This window comes from Scomber japonicus, chromosome 2 (genome assembly GCF_027409825.1).
Source record: "Scomber japonicus isolate fScoJap1 chromosome 2, fScoJap1.pri, whole genome shotgun sequence".
NCBI lineage: Eukaryota > Metazoa > Chordata > Actinopteri > Scombriformes > Scombridae > Scomber > Scomber japonicus.
The window spans coordinates 18,985,361-19,003,540 of NC_070579.1; the positions used below are offsets into that span (position 1 = coordinate 18,985,361).

General features: G+C 39.6%; 1 protein-coding gene across 1 annotated transcript in view; it reads left to right on the forward strand.

Annotated features, from left to right (window-relative positions):
- The first annotated feature begins 253 nt into the window (after positions 1 to 253).
- The window catches only part of tacr3a (tachykinin receptor 3a), a 30,779-nt gene continuing 12,852 nt past the window's right edge, over positions 254 to 18,180 (forward strand). The window contains exons 1-3 of the mRNA XM_053330929.1: positions 254 to 886; positions 5,829 to 6,017; positions 9,261 to 9,411. Of these exons, the coding sequence (XP_053186904.1) occupies positions 519 to 886; positions 5,829 to 6,017; positions 9,261 to 9,411 (708 nt within the window). The 5' untranslated portion in view covers positions 254 to 518. The remainder of the gene's footprint in view (positions 887 to 5,828; positions 6,018 to 9,260; positions 9,412 to 18,180) is intronic.

The following is an 18,180-nucleotide window of genomic DNA, read 5'->3' on the forward strand; positions in this document are numbered from 1 at the left end:
GGCTCCTCTGAAATGCTGCTGACACGAGATCATATAAGGGTCCAATACAGATAAAGGCACACAATGTGCGCTGTCTGATTATGATGCTACCGTACAGGGACAGCGCTGTCCATTTGTTATTCATGAAGTTTTACACAGCAGCCACAAGTATCAATCATTTTCTTTCACCATTTGTGCCACTTGTGCGTCACTAAGTGCGCACAGCGTCCTGCCTGTTGCTGCTGTTGCTGCCGGAGGAGAGGCTGTGCGCTCACACCCACATTCAACAGGCACTGGAGGAGGATACTTGTTACATGTTTAGTTTCTTCAAGTTTGTATAAGTAGTACTTTATACTAAACAGAGTCGAAGTGTCAGACAATATTAAAGAGCAGGAGATGCGTATATTTTGAGGTGGTGATGCGTTTATTTTGCGCGCTATGGTGCCTTCCTCTCACGGCACTCTAGGTTTACACCTCAGTAGGTAGATCAGACTCGTTAAACAACAAAAGCATCAACTATAGAAGAACAGGTGACGAGAATGGCAGCTCCACATAACGGATCCAACTTAACCGCGAACTACACCAACCAGTTTGTGCAGCCGCCGTGGCGCATCGCTCTCTGGTCCGTTGCCTACAGCTCGGTTCTGGCGGTGGCGGTGTTTGGAAACCTCATCGTGATATGGATCATTCTTGCCCACAAGCGTATGAGGACTGTGACGAACTACTTTCTATTAAACTTGGCGTTTTCAGACGCGTCAATGGCCGCGCTGAATACTTTAATAAACTTTATCTACGCTGCCCACGGGGAGTGGTACTTCGGAGAAGCTTACTGCAAATTCCACAACTTCTTCCCGGTTACATCGGTCTTTGCGAGCATCTATTCCATGACTGCAATCGCTGTGGACAGGTGAGCCAATAAAATGGTCCGAAAACAACATGTAACGATTGACTGACTATGCTAAATCCTCCCCACGGCCCTTACCTTAATCTCTTTTTAAATTAAATAATAGGCTATCTAAACTAATTATTTAGATTCTGTTTCTTGTCACTTGTGTATGTAGGTACCTTTTGTCTCCATATAGAACCAGTGAGGGAAAAAAGGGGGAAATAGCCTATATCCATACCTTCACAACACCCTTACAATCATCAAAGAAACCATAAAAATGAATACTATTTTAAGCTATAGCCTACAGGATGTAAAAATACCCTGGTCCTTCACACACTTTCATCTCAACAGCTTCACGTCTGATTTTTGAACATCTCGTTTCTGATTATTCCACTCGGTTTTTCTGCCTTTCACCAGCGGAAAATTGAATCTTGTACTGAAAAAAAGCTCAAATCAGTGTTGTCTTCGAACACTGATTTGAGTGTCTCCGCCTTTGGAGATAATCCGGCCTATTTGATGCAAACTGTATAAACCGACTCCCTCTCATATTCAAACGAGTAAAAACTTTGGTCCAATTTCAATTCCACTGATGGCATCTTATGGAGGCTATTTCACCACATTATTTCATCAGTGCATACTCCCTGCTGATTGAAATTCTCATTGTTAGAATGAGTAATCACTTGCATCAGATATGCATTATTATACTGGAAAGGCGGGTACCCAGCAGGGTGGCTGCCATCTCACACACAATGGGCCTATTCCACACATTTAGTTTTACGTTTCACAGCCAGTGAATCATAGACTGAAGCTATTGTTTTGCAAAGAGTCTGCACTGCAGTAAATGATCCTATGTGTGCCAACACCCTAGAAAAGATCATCCTTTCCTCCACACTTTCACGCTCCCTGACTCTCTAGCTCTCTGTCACATGCACTTACATTATTTAGCCTCAGTTCTCTCACACATTTTCTTTCTTTGTTTTTCATTCTCTTCTCTTGCCCCTGTGGTTTCAAGTAATGTGGTGAAGCGGTCACCACTATCAGTCAGGCTTTGATACTGATCAGTGAAGCATCATCCGTCATAATATTTCAATGAGGGGATGAGACTGAAGGAAGCAGCTATACAGGTCGAGCGTAATAAAACCAAAAAGCGCCTAGATGCTGCATGCAGGCACATTGTGTGTCTCCAGCCAGTGCTCATGTGTCACAGTGTGTTGTGATATTGTGCGAGGTGCTTTCTTTCTCTTGTACTTCTCCTTGACACACAAAAAGGAACAATGCATTTCCTCAGGCCGTGCTCATTTTGGCTCCTCTACAGCAACTCCCATGCATTTGTATTTTTGGTCTGCAGTGTCCATTTGATTCCGTCAACTGTGTACTGAGGAAGAGAACATCGGCATGACCTACATGATGTAGATGTAACCTCCGGTCATGCTTTTCCTAACCCCAGTATGGTGCTGTCTTTGCACTGATGTCTTGAAATGGCATGAGGCCACAGTTCGTGATCATCTGTGAATTTGTCCTTCCTGCTGCCTTGCTGTGCTGCCAAGTGTGTTTCTGTGGGCACTGCAGCAAAATAAATGCAGGTTGCTGTGTGGAAGGCAACTGGCAAACCATTAAAACTTTTTTTATGATAACACGGCTAGTGACTTTTTACATCCCTCACACTTTAATTCTCTTTTTGTGTAAAGCTGTGGATGTGTTGGTTATGGTCATTTTGTCAATAGGTCCTAGAGATATGTATGGCATTGCTTGTATAAAGAACATGTAGTAATGATTAGGAAGGCTCTCTTAATGTTTAATATAATGTGCAGGGGAGCTAGAGAAGGTGACGAAAGACAGGCATCGCTGAGAATAATAACTGTTGCTTTCTAGAAAGGGTCAGTTGTAAACTCATGCAAACAGTTTGGATTTAATTTACACAGTTTCTGAGATATCCATCTCTAATGTTTCCGCCTCCACCAAGGATTAAGGTTCTTCTTTTTCTGTGTGTGTCTGTGTGTGTGTTTGTGTGTTTGTGTGTTTGTGTGCTAATAATCTTGAACATTTACTTTTTCTTAAATTTAACAACATATCTTTCCAGAGAAAATGTCTGTCAGTCTGGAAGATCTACAGACCTCACTCTGCACATTCTTCATTCGAGCTAATGTCAACAGAAGAAATGGCCCCCAATAAAACTGTTGACAGTAATGTCTGTGTATCATCCATAGTAACATAGGCATTGTTTGAGGATAGAGATTGTGTTAAATTTCCTAAAAGTAATTGACTTTGAGTACTGCAAAATGAAATGGATTTTCATCCACCTTCATTATATTGGGATGTTGTCTGATAAATCAAAAATCCCAAACAAATACAACTGAAACTATCTGCATTATAACAGTAGATAATGTTACTTCAAAAGCAATTTGGGTAATCTGACCCTTTAAGTATTTTATGTTATGCTGTGAACATTAAACTTAATCCTCTCCTCTGAAGACATTTAAGCCAACACTTGACATTTAGCTGGTGTGCATAATGTTTGGCTCCTTGCGTTTGAAGTGTCATTTGATGTAATCTCTGCTGGTCAAACACTAGGCTGTGATCAAGTGAGTGTTAGCTGGTATTGTCACACAACGGTTTTGTGATTTCATACTTGCAGGTTGGAAAACAAATGGATATGAATTAATATTTTGCTGGCGTAATGTTTCTGTGATGATGCCAAATTCATGTTGACACTTGAATGTAGTTTGATGTGTGTTGTTGGTTACCGAAAAGGAGTGTGTGTAATTCTGTTTAGCTCAGTCAAGTGTTATATGGTTACTGTTCAGTGGTTACCACTCTATTCGATCAATCATCTTTGTGTGAGTGTGTTGGATCCCAAATAACTTGGACTGCCTTGGCACATACTTGATTGGGTATCTAACAAGCTATTCAGTCACTGCCAGCAAGGACCAGTGAGACACTCAGTAAATGCAAAGCAATTACTGGTGAATAGATGGGCAGCTTTGTTCTTGTACCTCAGAGATTTCCAGTCACTGAGGCGACAGAACAAGGCCCATTCTTTACCTTCTTAGGAAGATTGAATAAGTAGCTCTAAGACTGCGTTATCAGCAAAGCATGTTCAGCTATTAATCTTATTCCAATTTTGAGTGCTTTACTGTGTCATTAAATGTCAAATAATATGTCATCAAATGTTTTGGAAAAAATTAATCTATCACTTTGAAACTCCTAACAGACAGTGACATTTTTTAGGCTTTCTTGCAGGAAATAAAGCAATATATTAATAAAGAAAACATTAGCATTTTAAATTGAAGCATCTGAATTAGCATGTGAAATTTGCAGTCAGCGAATTTTTAAAAACTTGATCACACACATGGGGGATCTGACCCCCTAAGGAATCCTAAGATAAATATGTCACATAAGTGATTAAGATTATTAGAAAGAATATTTCTGTTTATTTTGGGGCACCTTTGAAGCTCAGAATTTTCAGGCACTGACTATGAACTGAATCATCTCTGGTTTGATTCCAGCTGGGGACTTTGTTGCATGTTGATCCTCCTCTCTCTCTCTCTCACTCTCTCTCTCTCTCTCTCTCAAACTCTCTCCCTCCCTCTCTCTTCATGTCCTCTTACCTGTCCACTTTAACTGTCTTACAAAGGCATAAAAATGTGTATGTTTCTGACTTGTTGAATGTTTTGCATTTTTCTTGTTATTCTGAAAATCACCTGTACTTGTGTGGTTTCATAATGAAAGTTTTCTGTAGCGATATAGCTTGCTGAACTGACACATTGGCGGATTGGTATTATAACAGCGCATTTACCCAGCAATGCTTTTCAATAATAAAACATGAGTTATTTTTGCTGAAAGGATAGTTGGCTGATGAGCTGCTAACCTCACATGTAATTCATATGAAGGTAGAATATGGAGATATAACCAACCAGTCTGATGAGTGTAGAGGTGTGTGTGGTTATAACCAACCAGTCTGATGAGTGTAGAGGTGTGTGTAGTTATAACTAAGTAGTTTGATGACTGTAGAGGTGTGTGTGGTTATAACCAACCAGTCTGATGAGTGTAGAGGTGTATGTGGTTATAACTAACCAGTCTGATGAGTGTAGAGGTGTGTGTGGTTATAACTAACCAGTCTGATGAGTGTAGAGGTGTGTGTAGTTATAACTAACTAGTTTGATGAGTGTAGAGGTGTGCAGCAGCCTGGTGTCATCAGCTGATTTAATAAACAGTGAGTGGCTGTGTGTAATGGCACTGTGCTCTGTGCAGCATCAGAGGCTACAGACTTTCATAGGTTGTTAGTACTGTCCACAACGGTGCTCCCCATTTTTTACAATTAATTAAATCTGATAAATATTATGACTAACTAATATGACATACATTTTAATATGTTGATGTACATCATAATACGAATTCACATTGTGGTCCTTTTATTTGTAATGTTTTGCATGTTTGTGTGCTGCTGCTGCGTGTCCGTGTGTGTAACAAGCACAGTGTCTGTGCCTATATACCCGCCTATATAGGAGCATATTGGACTCTTGATGATGCGCTCCTTAAATAACAGTAACATATGTGCCAGTGACTTTAGACCTGTTTTTTTTTTGTCAGTAGCACAATCGCTTTCCTCTGCCTTGAAATAGCAACGCGCCACCAATGCGCCTGACCACACCTCATTTTGAGACCAACACGCCCATAGGCGCACAGATTGGTGAAAGTGCATTTGCTATTTAGATAACGTGGGCGCAGGGCGAAAAAATGACAACTGCGCTGGGGAAAACTAACAAAGACACATGCGCCACACGCACCATCCGCTGTGCTACAACCGCAAGATAGGGCCCAGTGTGTTTAGGTGTCAGTGTTTTGAGATAAGCCAGCAAGCCACATGCTGGGACCAGTCCATGTTCTGGACATATTGTACTGAAATAGCAATAGATTTGGAAAATAATGATTTCTTTTTAATCTATTGATCTCTGACCTGTAGGTACATGGCCATCATCCACCCACTGAAACCTCGGCTGTCAGCGAAGGCCACCACAGGGGTCATCGTCTGTATCTGGAGTCTGGCTGTGGTTCTGGCCTTCCCTCTTTGCTACTTCTCCACAATTCGAACTCTGCCTCGTAGGACCCTCTGCTACGTGGCATGGCCCCGCAAGGCTGATGACCCTTTCATGTGAGAAACGTTTTTCAACTTGCACCCAAAAATTGTATTTTTTTCTGTATTTACACCAATATTTACATTGACTGTGATATTGTTTTAAATGTGTGATAACAGTGACATGCACACTCAGTGTTGTGCTGTACAGTTACTGTTATGTCAAACAGATATGGGCAGGTGTTTCTTGTAGAAGAAACTGAACTATTATTTCCATGATTTTTTTTCCCAAGATGGAAGTTTTCCAGAAAGTTTAGTTGATGTTTTTGTTTACATGACTTTTACTTAACTGATATAATTCTTACAGAGCTATGATAAGAAGGCAGTCTTTTGATCCATAACTAGTCCTATAACTCCCTCTCACAAGCCTTTCATGGTCTTGCCTTTCTGGCAAAGTCCTTGCAGAGAATGCAGGCATACTGTGGGCCATTGTCTGACATCAGCATCTCCAGGAACCCATGCCAAACAAGGATGTTCTTCAGTGCCTATATGACTGTGTAAAGTAATGCAACAAGGAGATGAGCAAAGTCAGTGTATCAGTGTACCCCACACGTTGCCATGATCCCAAGGTGCAGGAGTTGTCAACAGGGTTGCCCCATGTATTGTTCTGTGTTTTATGCGTATGGGACAGTTTCCAACTTTCTGGCTAATAATAATAATAATAATAATAATAATAATAATAATAATAATACATTTTATTTAAAGGCGCCTTTCAAAGCACTCAAGGACATCTTACAAGGCACATGGTGAAAGTGAGGGACGGAGACAATTGATGTTGCGTAGATGGAGGTATGCAGACCGAGTAACGTTATTGATATGGGCTTCGAAAGATATGTGCTGTCCAGAATGACACCCAGGCTCTTTACCTGAGGAGATGGGGGAACAGTGGAATTGCTGATGGACATGGAGAATGTGTTGAGTGTTGCTAAGGTTGATCTGGTACCGATGAGGAGGACTTCAGTTTTGTCACCCTTGAGTTTAAGAAAGTTGAGTGTGAGCCATGATTTAATTTCCAATAAGCAGTCGGATAGAGCTATGAGTGGCAGAGTGAAAGTAGGCTTACTGGAAAGATAGAGTTGGGTATCATCAGCGTAACAGTGGAATTGTATATCAAATTTCCTGAGAATGTGACCAAGAGGCAGAAGACAAATAATGAATAGGAGGGGACCAAGGACAGAGCCCTGGGGAACACCACTAGAGACTGGAGAGGAGCCGGATCTCAGGTTCTTGAGTTGAACAAACTGTGTGCGACCAGAGAGATATGCTCTGAACCAAGCCAGAGGGATGTCAGTTATTCCAATGGAGGCTAACCTGTCCAGAAGGATGCCATGAGAAACTGTGTCGAGGAGAACCAGAATGGAGAGTAGTCCAGAGTCAGATGCCATCAGGAGGTCATTGGTGATTATCACTAGGGCTGTCTCAGTGCTGTGGAGGGGACGGAAACCAGACAGGAATTGTTCATAGACATTGCTGTCAGACAGATGGGTGTGGACCGGAGCTGCAACAGTTCTTTCTAGTATTTTGGAGAGAAATGGCAGGTTTGAGATAGGATGGAAGTTGTTCAAATCATTCGGATCGGAGCCAGGTTTCTTGAGTGTTGGTGTTATTGCAGCAGTCTGATGATTGAACAACACTAGCAGGATGTTAGCTGAAAGCCTTGTCCACCAGTCGAGCTGGTTATCCTTTTTCAGCCCTGTTGAACGATGTCAAGCATTTCCTCCCATAACTTGACAATTCATTGCATTCATGAGCAGCTTTCAGGGATTGTGTAAAATGTCATTGGAGAATTTCCACAGTCCCAGTCAGAAAATTCGTCCAGCACCTTGAATTGTGAACCTCATGCCAAGCGCTCACATGACCAGGCCACCACTAGTGCCATCTTCTCAATCTGAGAATAGTGTTTCTCAGCATCAAACAGACTTGTGAAGATGAACACAACTGGCTTACAGTCAGTACTCCCTGGCTGTTTCTGGACCAGAAATTTTCAGAAGTTTCCTTCAGACCGAAGGATGATGCGTCAGCTGATATCCGCATTTTGCATTGGGTGAGTATACAGCAACAACTCTGGGTGAGCTGAGTTCTCTTTTCTGATGTCAGGAACAGATGTTGGCTGTTTTAAGAATGCCTTTGAACTTGCTTAGGTCAGTGTTAACTCTCTCAGTGGTGATGCAGTGTCCAAGTAACATAATCTTGCTCCTGGCAAACTCTCATTTGCCCTAATTTAGATCAAGCCCTTCATCTCTCAGTCTCTTGAATACTTGGTCTAGTCTGGTATCATGTCAAGACTGATCTTTGCCATACACCGAAATATCATCGTTGTAGCATACCATTCTTTCACAGCCATCCAATATTTGCATCACTGCAAATGTTCTGGAGCTGAGGAGATCCCCATGACCCCATTGTCTCATCAATTTGACCACCATATAGACGCCATGTCCAGTCTTTCTTTGAAATATCCTGTTATATCTAGGAGCTGCTATGACCATACAGGAATGTTCTGGGCAGATGCAGTGTCTGACGCCTGTCCATGGAGTAGCGATGGCTAGGAATAGCTGGAACTCTTTCCACTGTAACAGTTCTGGGTGAAATGTCATTTTTGTTTATATTTGTCACATTCTGCATATTTGGAGCAGTCTCTCCTATGGTGTTTTGTTACATTTCCACATCTTGAACAACACATGGCTCTGTGTTTATACTCTGGCCTGACTTGTGAGGTTTTTGTCCTTTTTTGTCCTTTTGTGCCTCTCTGCATATGTTGCCTTGCACTTATTACATTTGTGTTCTGACTGCCTATAATAATGAGGCAGAGAGTGAGGTCTCTGTTAACATCTTACTTTGTCAGGAACAAGCCACACAAATGTTGTATATCTGTTGTACATGCATTCCAGTTTGTTACAGTACTGTGTGGTTAAACTTTTTTACAACAGTGATTTCATGCAATTAATGACTATATTGTGTTCTAAAGCGACCCTCAACTTCATAAAAAAGTCTAATCATAACAGAGATGAACTCAAAATGATACATTATTATTGATTATTAATGATATAAAGTCAGATGTACAAACATGCAGGATATTGTGCATTGTAGGTTTCCAACACTAATAAGTAGTGTCATTCTCTTTCATATTACCTAAAGGCTGCAGTTTTAGTTACAGAGGAGCAGGTGGTGCTGACTTGACACTTGACATTCTGAAATTTCACATTTGTATGAATGTTTTATAGATGTATAAACTTTTGAGCCTTTTCTCCTCTTTCTCTTTAGGTATCATATCATAGTGACAGTTCTGGTCTATGTGTTGCCTTTAGTGGTGATGGGCATGACCTACACCATTGTGGGTGTGACTCTGTGGGGAGGGGAGATCCCAGGAGATTCATCTGATAACTATCATGGACAGCTTCAGGCTAAAAGGAAGGTAAGCATGCTCAAAGGGGAAAGAGAGCAGCATTCATTCCAAAATTCAGATATGACCTGGGGCAGTCCAATTAGTTCTGTAGCTCTAAATACAGTGATCTTTTAACGCTCAAAGCCAAAGTACCAGGAATAGTTTGCTATTTTTTTGCCACTGAGCAGCCTGAAAATGAAAAATACAGTTTGAGACCATTGGTGTCACTTATTTTTCTGCAATGCATTCAACATTAACTGGCCAGTCTGGAACAATTATCCAGCTTGCTGTTACTGTACATATACCTTTGGGGTTTGGATATAATCCTCTAATTTGTGATTAAAACATTTATTGTCTAAAGGAGGAAATCCCAGACCACCGCCAAATCTAATTAATTGTTCATTGGCCTGTTTTCTGTTCTATGTTTTTCATGATAATCTGTTGTTAAGTGTATCACACTGATAAACAAACTGGCGAAAACATAATATCCTTGGCAGTACAGTAATGTAACAAATTAATGCTTCACAGAAGAACTCCCTATCGAACCATTTCATACAGTTTTAAGCTTTATATTTTATATTTTTAGATTAAACAAAACATTTCCCTATGCTTGCCATTGTGCATTTAACCACCAGAACTCATATTTATGCTGTTATGATGGGATACTTTGATGATAAGTAAGGGACAAGCACTAGCAGAAGTAGGACTACACATAAACCATCATTTTCCTCCATAATAGTAAATAGTAATATTACAATCAAATTGCTACTTGTGAAATTAAACAGAGGAACAACACCAACCAAGCTCAACGATCTGTAAAGTAGACAGCTTTGGTATTGCTTTCAGATTTTATTGTCTTTTTCAGAAAGTCATTAATATCACTGATAAACACTTAGAGAACATTAAGAGCATTATACAGCACTTAGCAATTGAATAAGATCAGTGACTTTTATCTTCTGTATGTGTGTGAAGACATTAGACACACTGCTCTGCACTGCACTGCATTTCAGGGAAAAAAATCTTTGATTCAACAGAACACAACCTCTGTGGTTGTCACTTGTCCTCAATCAGCTGTTTGTCTATGCATCTTGACAGGTACAAGCTCTAAAAAACCAACAGTGTCTTGAGGCATTAAGTTTGGCCATGCTTTTGGTATACAAAACCAAGTCCTCAAATCAAAATGTGTAATGATTATACATTGGTCCACAGCACAAAACGTATTAAGCCCCTTTCACGCATGCACTGCAGCGAAAAATAGCTGGAGGAGCTAAATGTGTGAATACAAATGTTTAAATCAGTCGGACCTGACATTTAGTTTTGGAAGACAGAAGTTTGTCACATGATGTGGTCTCAGGCCAATAGAAAAGGGTAAGCAAAAAAAAAAACTAAAAAAAAACTAAACTAAAAAACAAAGCATCTCTCATTGTTAGGACATTATTGTGAAACTCTGTGCTGTGGACCAATGTGGCTATTTCACATTTTGATGTGAGACTGAGTTGTCCCAGGCCAGGAGTCATAAAGTAATTAAAAATATGTTTTTACAAGGAGATTGTTTACTGCTGTCACAAAGAATGAAAGATATGAGGAAAAACACATATACTGTATAAGGTCATAAAAAGGAAGAAGTGATAATGGCAGCAGCCAAATTACAATATTGTAGATGTTAGTCAACTATCATCTCATCACCATATTAAGAAAAGGTAATTGGTTAACCATGAAGATATGTAGTACAAAAAATGGATGACTTTAACCAAGTGTATTATGAAACAACAGAAGAGATAGAATTTGGATTTATTTGTTATGTCACAAATCATTTGAGAAAGAGAGCACCAAAAAAAAGTGAATAATAGTGATTATTCAGCTACAGTATTATGTTTGAACAACAGTGTTTCTGTCACAGTCGTTTAATTTTCTGTGCAGGTCACTAAGCTGATTTTCCTTTCTTTTATGTTGTCCTAGTGTTTCAGCTCACTGAGCTGAATATTTATTTATTTATTTAGTGTCATTGCCAGAAGTCTGGAATACAGTAGAAGCATTAGGTTTTGAGCCAGCTAGTTTTGTGATGCTAGACGGTGTTTCCCCCGGGCTGTTCTCTCCTTTCTGTAACCTATTCTGACCAGAGCCTGCAAGCACAAAACTCTCAACCTGCATGACATTTGTCCCCAAGAAAAAGACACTGTACCATGTGAACAGCAATGAGGAGAGGAGAGTTGAAAGATGAACAGGTTTTAGCTTCAAATACAGAAACACAAATGCAAACTGCCTTTAAATTAGGCACAAAATCAACCACAAAATGTTGTCTGTCTGGAATATAACAGTGAAAACAGATGGATAAAACTTAAATACATATTCCTTTTCTTTTATTGATCTGCAGTTTCTCAGGTAGGGCTCACTATAGACCAATTTCTGTCTGGAAGACTCAAATACACACTGTAGTGAAGCCAATATTGAATTTTAGGAAAGGTGAGAGCATGCAAAGACAAAAGGCTATATTAACATGGACCCTAATATTCCATTAAAAATCAATAGCTCAATCAGAATAAGAATACTATAACCTCATATAATCACCTCAGTTAACAGGCTGAACCAATCTGGCCTGGTCAAAAGGAATTTGGGTTGAGAATAAATATATTCTTTCTGCGGATATTTGCCTCTTGTGGGGATAACATTGGAGAGAGATAGTGTATGTGACAGAGTATGAAGTCAGCAGCTGTGAATGTAAAAGTGCAGTCTAGGCACTTTGTCAGTGAATAAATGCAAAAACTCATCAAGACCCAAGTCGAGTTCCCCTGTCCTGCTTGCCACCTGCTGATTAAAGTAAATGTGGATTGACTTGTTTTTTGCATTGTTTAAGAGCTGTGGGAATGTAGAAACAGAGAGCAGATACATGTATGGTGCATTAGGGTGTACAGCATGTATATACAGTATATATGAAGCTATATGTCAAACTTAACCTGCAACTCAAATGGTATTTTTATGCTCAATTAAGATCTGAGATATTAAGTCAAGTCAATTTTACAACACAAAATTATAGAGTAGTTATAGAGCAGGTTGAGCATGTACTCTTTTACAATAGCCAGACCAAGCACTTAGAGTTCTGACACCCTGGGAGTCTGATGCCTGAAGAGACAACGGAATAACAACATTACACAAAGACCTTTCAACCCTTGGGTCTTATGAGCTCAAGAACACACAAGTCAAGAGAGCTCCATGTTTACATAGACAGTGACTTGAGTTAAGAGACTGTTGAATGCAAGTTTTCCCATCAAGATAAAGAAAATTCACCAAAATTAAGAAACTATCCTGAGTCACGCTCATTCTCTTCTCATCTCTTTCTGTGTTAACACACACACACACAATCCCTTTTCTCTCCTCACTGGGCTTCACTTATCTTCAAATCTCTGATGTAAATTAGAGGGTGCTGAAGATTCCTGAAGTAAATTCAAAATATTCTCCTTATATCTGACCCAAGTCTGAATGAATGTGGATTCGCAGTATAACAACCCAGGAACACATCTAATAGTACTCAACAAATGTTTTCTTGTAAGGTGCTTCAACTCCTATGTCTATACAATGTACATACGATATAAAATGATATTAGAATACAATTATAATACATTCCTCACCGCATTGCAACACTGCCATCCATTGACTATGGATAACAAAATACTAAGTCTAAAAAATATTTTAAACTGTATTCACTCTTCTATTTTATTTTGCAATCAACTTGGTGTCTACCTTTGTGACTTCATTAACAGTACTGGAAATCACCTTAGTCACGACTCTTAAACTGAGAATATGCTGAAAGAAGAGTTGATGTTAAACTATGATTCCCCCCGCCCCCCCTTTGGCTGGGCCTCAAACCTTAATTCTTATTTGTCTTACAGAGGCCATACAGTGCCATTGACACATCATCCTGTCAGGGCCTCATTTGCTCATAGACAAAATGTATTCCACAGTTGTTGTGCTCTTTAGAAGAAGAAGACAGTAGTAAATGTATCAGAAAGAATTCCAACTCTTGGTCATGAGACTGATCAATGAAACATATTTCCCTTAAATGAGGGTGGCGTCCCTAGCTGAATGAGTACAATAAGTATATGTAAGCAGTGAACTTGATATAAAGTGTTACCCTGTTGATGCTTTAAGATGATTCACATCGGAGTAGCAGCAAATTATTTGAGTGATCTGACACTTTGAGACAACATTAATGCTTAAATAGAAACATTTTTGATTGTGCCTCCTTGACGTATAAGTATCTCATTATATATCACTCGTCTGTGGCGGTTACCGCTTGTTTGTCCTAGACTTCCCCTCCTTTTGACCAAATTATGGCCTTTCAGTATCCTTTGGGTTTTCTATGATGTGTTGAGGAGTGACAGTTGCATCTGTACCCGTGAAGCAATTGTAAGCCACTAAAGGGGCTGATGCAGTATTGAAGGTCACCCACATGTAATGAATAGATGAACTGAAGTAATGAAGCATAAAGTGGCAATTTTGTACAAAAATAACACATGAAGAGAGATATTATTTCTCAAGAGATCTTTTTCAAGTATTTTGTAGTGTTTCACCTTGATGACAGATTTCCTGTGCAGCTATCACAGGTCTGTGGAGGGATATGAAACAATGAAATGCTCCGTCTTTCTGTCCTTTTTCATTGAAAGAAAGATTCACCACTCCATTGTTTTGAGTTAATCCATTCCGCTGCAATCACCACGCCACAGGTGCTCCATTTTAAGCTCAGGCCTGGGGCCTGTGCGAAATGTCAATCTGAAGTGCACCACTAATCACCAGGTCATTAACGTTGAACTTCAGACATTTTAACATTATGACGTTCTCTTCAAGTCAATCTGCATTCAATCATCCATCTGCCTTTCTGTCTGAAGATAAAGTGTGTGAGTGTACCTCTGTGTGTGTAGAAGTAAGGATTGGGATGGATTACCTCTACAAGATAATTTTTTCCCCAAAATGAGGTATAACAGTGTTAAGCTGCGGTGTATCTGAGGTTCACGCTGGCTCCATCTAACCTCCAGCGATAATGGGACTATTCTAATCCCGACTGGACAGGTGCATATAGGCCCGTCTGTCCTGAGAGAGATAACGCGTAGGTGTTCACAGGCAAGTGCCTCGGCTTGTCCAATAATGAAATTCACAGTCACTCACCAAGCCATGCTATAACATAATAGGAGTTTGCTGCTTTCTCTTGAGAGTGCAGGTCTCAACGACTGAGGCTATAGTCTGGTAACCTCTTGTACTCTTCCTTCTCACCAGTGAGTCTAAGATGAAAATTGAATCTCTATCTTTTTCACATCTTGACAAAGGCTCCTGAAACATTCAGGCCTTAAAGACTTTTTAGTAACTCTAATACCTGAAATTGCTTGTACCCTCTGACCCCAAAGACCACCTTTGTTCAATAGGCAATCCTCTCACCTCAAATACACAAACTGTTCTCTCGCAACATTTTTTCCAGTCAAGGAGGTGTTACATTCTTGGTGTTGGTCGGGCAAGCACTTTGACAACAGAGTCCAGGTTACATCCTGTCTCCTACGTGTGGATATGGGTTAAGGTAACAAAAGCACTTTGGTTAAGTTCAGGGAATAATGTATGAATGTGATTGGGGTTTTGGTTAAAGACTGTGTTAAGTGAATTCAGACATTTTCTTCTAAACACATTAAATAGGTCATAAATGTATTTCTAAAAAATGTGTGAAAAGCATTTCAACCATTTACATTTGAATTGTGGAGCTAGGCTTCACAAACTGTGTTTCAAAATTTCTGTGTTCAGGATTTAGTGGGTGGGTCTGAAAATCACTGCCACGTTATTGGCATAAACCCGCCCCTGCTGCTGTAGACGTTCTGCGCACACTATTACTACTACAGGCTACAGTTAGCCAGTCAGCTGCATTAGCCGCTGAGCTAGCCACCAAGTTAGCCACTGAGTTAGCCGCTGAGCTAGCGGCAGAAAACTCTCAGACATAGCGTCCATGTTGGTAGAGGTGGTGACTTTGATTGATAGGTGACATAGGGGGCGGGGTTTCAGCGAACTCTGCGGGCACTCCCACAGTGTTTGGGAGCAGAGACAGAGGCTGAGTTTATACAACTTTGAAGCCTAATTTCAAATATTTGGGAATTTTTTTAATCAATCAAATTTGGCAGGGTGGTTAACAACACACTTTTCTGTGGTATGTCAAACTCAGAACCCAAATTAATTTTACTTTACACAGACTTTAAATATTGAGGAATGCCTTAGGGGTGTATCCAAATCCACTTTTTCTATTTTAACGGCGGAAAAATGGTCACTGCGCCAGGCGCATGGTCTAAAAGGGATGGACTTAAGTCCACTCATTAATCATAGGCGTGTTTTGGGCGTAACACGCGGTAAACCAGTGTCATCTCCCATTCCCTTTAAAAGCCAGGAGCGCTGTTACTTTGCTGGATTGCTATTATAGCAGCACATTTACCAGCAATGCGTTTCAATAATATAACATGAGTTACTTTTGCTGAAAGGAAAGTTGGCTGATGACCTGCTAACCTCACATTTAATTCATATAAAGGAAGAATATGGACATATAACCAGCCAGTCTGATGAGTGTAGAGGTGTATGTGGTTATAACTAACCAGTCTGATGAGTGTAGAGGTGTGTGTGGTTATAACTAACCAGTCTGATGAGTGTAGAGGTGTGTGTGGTTATAACTAACCAGTCTGATGAGTGTAGAGGTGTGTGTGGTTATAACTAACCAGTCTGATGAGTGTAGAGGTGTGTGTGGTTATAACTAACCAGTCTGATGAGTGTAGAGGTGTGTGTGGTTATAACTAACCTGTCTGATGAGTGTAGAGGTGTGCAGCAGCCTGGTGTCATCAGCTGATTTAATAAACAGTGAGTGGCTGTGCGTAATGGCACTGTGCTCTGTGCAGCATCAGAGGCTACAGACTTTCATAGGTTGTTAGGACTGTCCGCAGGCACTCTCCATTTTTTACAATTATTTAAATCTGATAAATATTATGACTAACTAATATGACATGCATTTTTAATATGTTGATCATCATAATACGAATTCACATTGTGGTCCTTTTATTTGTAATGTTTTGCATGTGTGTGTGCTGCTGCGTGTCCATGTGTGTAACAAGCACAGTGTCTGCTCTTATATACCCGCCTATATAGGAGCATATTGGACTCTTGATAATGCGCTCCTTAAATAGCAGTAACATATGCGCACATAAAACACATATTTTTTGATATTTTATAACTTTCCTTCTACACAGTAGAACATTTGGCAGCATAACTGTAGATTCGACAAAGATGGATTTGTGATATTGTATCCAAGGCTATACATAAACTGACATGGACTATGTTTTTAATTATGTTTGTAAATTGTTGACTCTGTCAGCACTGCCAAGAATTGTTGGACAGTTGTATCTTAACTTTGAAAAGAAATTAAATGTAGGAATCCTTATCGTATTGATAAACATGAGTTGATTTACAATTCTTTCAAAACATATTTTCTGTTGAATATCAGGAGTGTATAACGGTTATTTGAAAGTTGGGTTGCACTGAGTAAATAGTTTTAAAGAGCAGACTAGTTTCTCTCCTGTTGAATAACTCAGTGCAACTCAGTGCTGATTTTCATCCTTACTGTATCATGCTCTAAATTGTTGGTGGGATTCACTCTGGCTTCAAGCTATGTAATGTGTATAGTTATTTACTGGATTAATGAAGGAATATAAATCTGGAGGCAGCGTAAGCCCTGAGACTGTTTTGGTTGGTTACAGTCTAACTCAGAATATCAATTTTATGAAAAAGCTCTTTTACATTTTAGTTTCATTACTTTGTTTTTTTCTCAAATGCAAATCAGCATCAAACTAATATGTTTTCCTTATCTGAATTTAGATGTGGAATACTGTGATAACAGTACAGTGAGCTGGTATAAAGTCTTCACCACTGCAGCTGTTTTTAAATAGCTATTTTCACTCTTGCCATTTGGCTTTGTAATTAATTAAAAACAACCATGTCACTGAACATAGTCAATTCAAGATGTATGTTTCCCTTGAAACTTTATTGTTGTAAAATATACACATAATTTATCTCAGAAAGGGTTGAAGTGACTTGTTATGAACACATTGTCAGCTGAGACTGAGTCTGAGTGCTTATGGACTTTGATACATCATCTGATTTTTTTTATTTATTTATTTATATTTTTTTATATCTTTGTTTTTTCCTTTTGGCTTGTCATTAGTTCCAGTAGAAATTAAGAAAAATGAATGAGGGCATATAATCATTTGCTTTGTTTTTACATGTGTGTTTGAGTTCAGTGACAGAAAGAAACTACACTAAACTAAACTAAAAATCTAAACTTATTTCCACCATATGCTCCTCGTGTGATATTCTGCTTACAAATTGGCCTCCAAATGTGTCAGTAAAGCATTTTCTGCCTGTAGCAATACTCCATAGCAATATCTCCATCTGAGAAGTGGGACTGAATATAAACACTTGAGTGGATTCACTGCAAGGAGCAGCTGTTAGCTGTTGAGAAGCTCTTCTTTGCATGTATCATTAGTGAGTAGATGTGAACCATTTGCATGAAGGCAAGTGTTTCATGAGAAGCATAACCTTACATATGTTTTACTGCAAGAGCAAAAAGTAAAACACTTACAGTAGTTAGCAAGAGGAAAGTACCACTTCCTGAACACAGAGACAGACCAGCTAACTGGTCCAGGTCACATAGCATTAAGGCTGCCCATATGCCTTACCTGCTGTGATGGTGAGGTGAATTAAATTACAAAAATGTAAATCAGAGATTTAAGT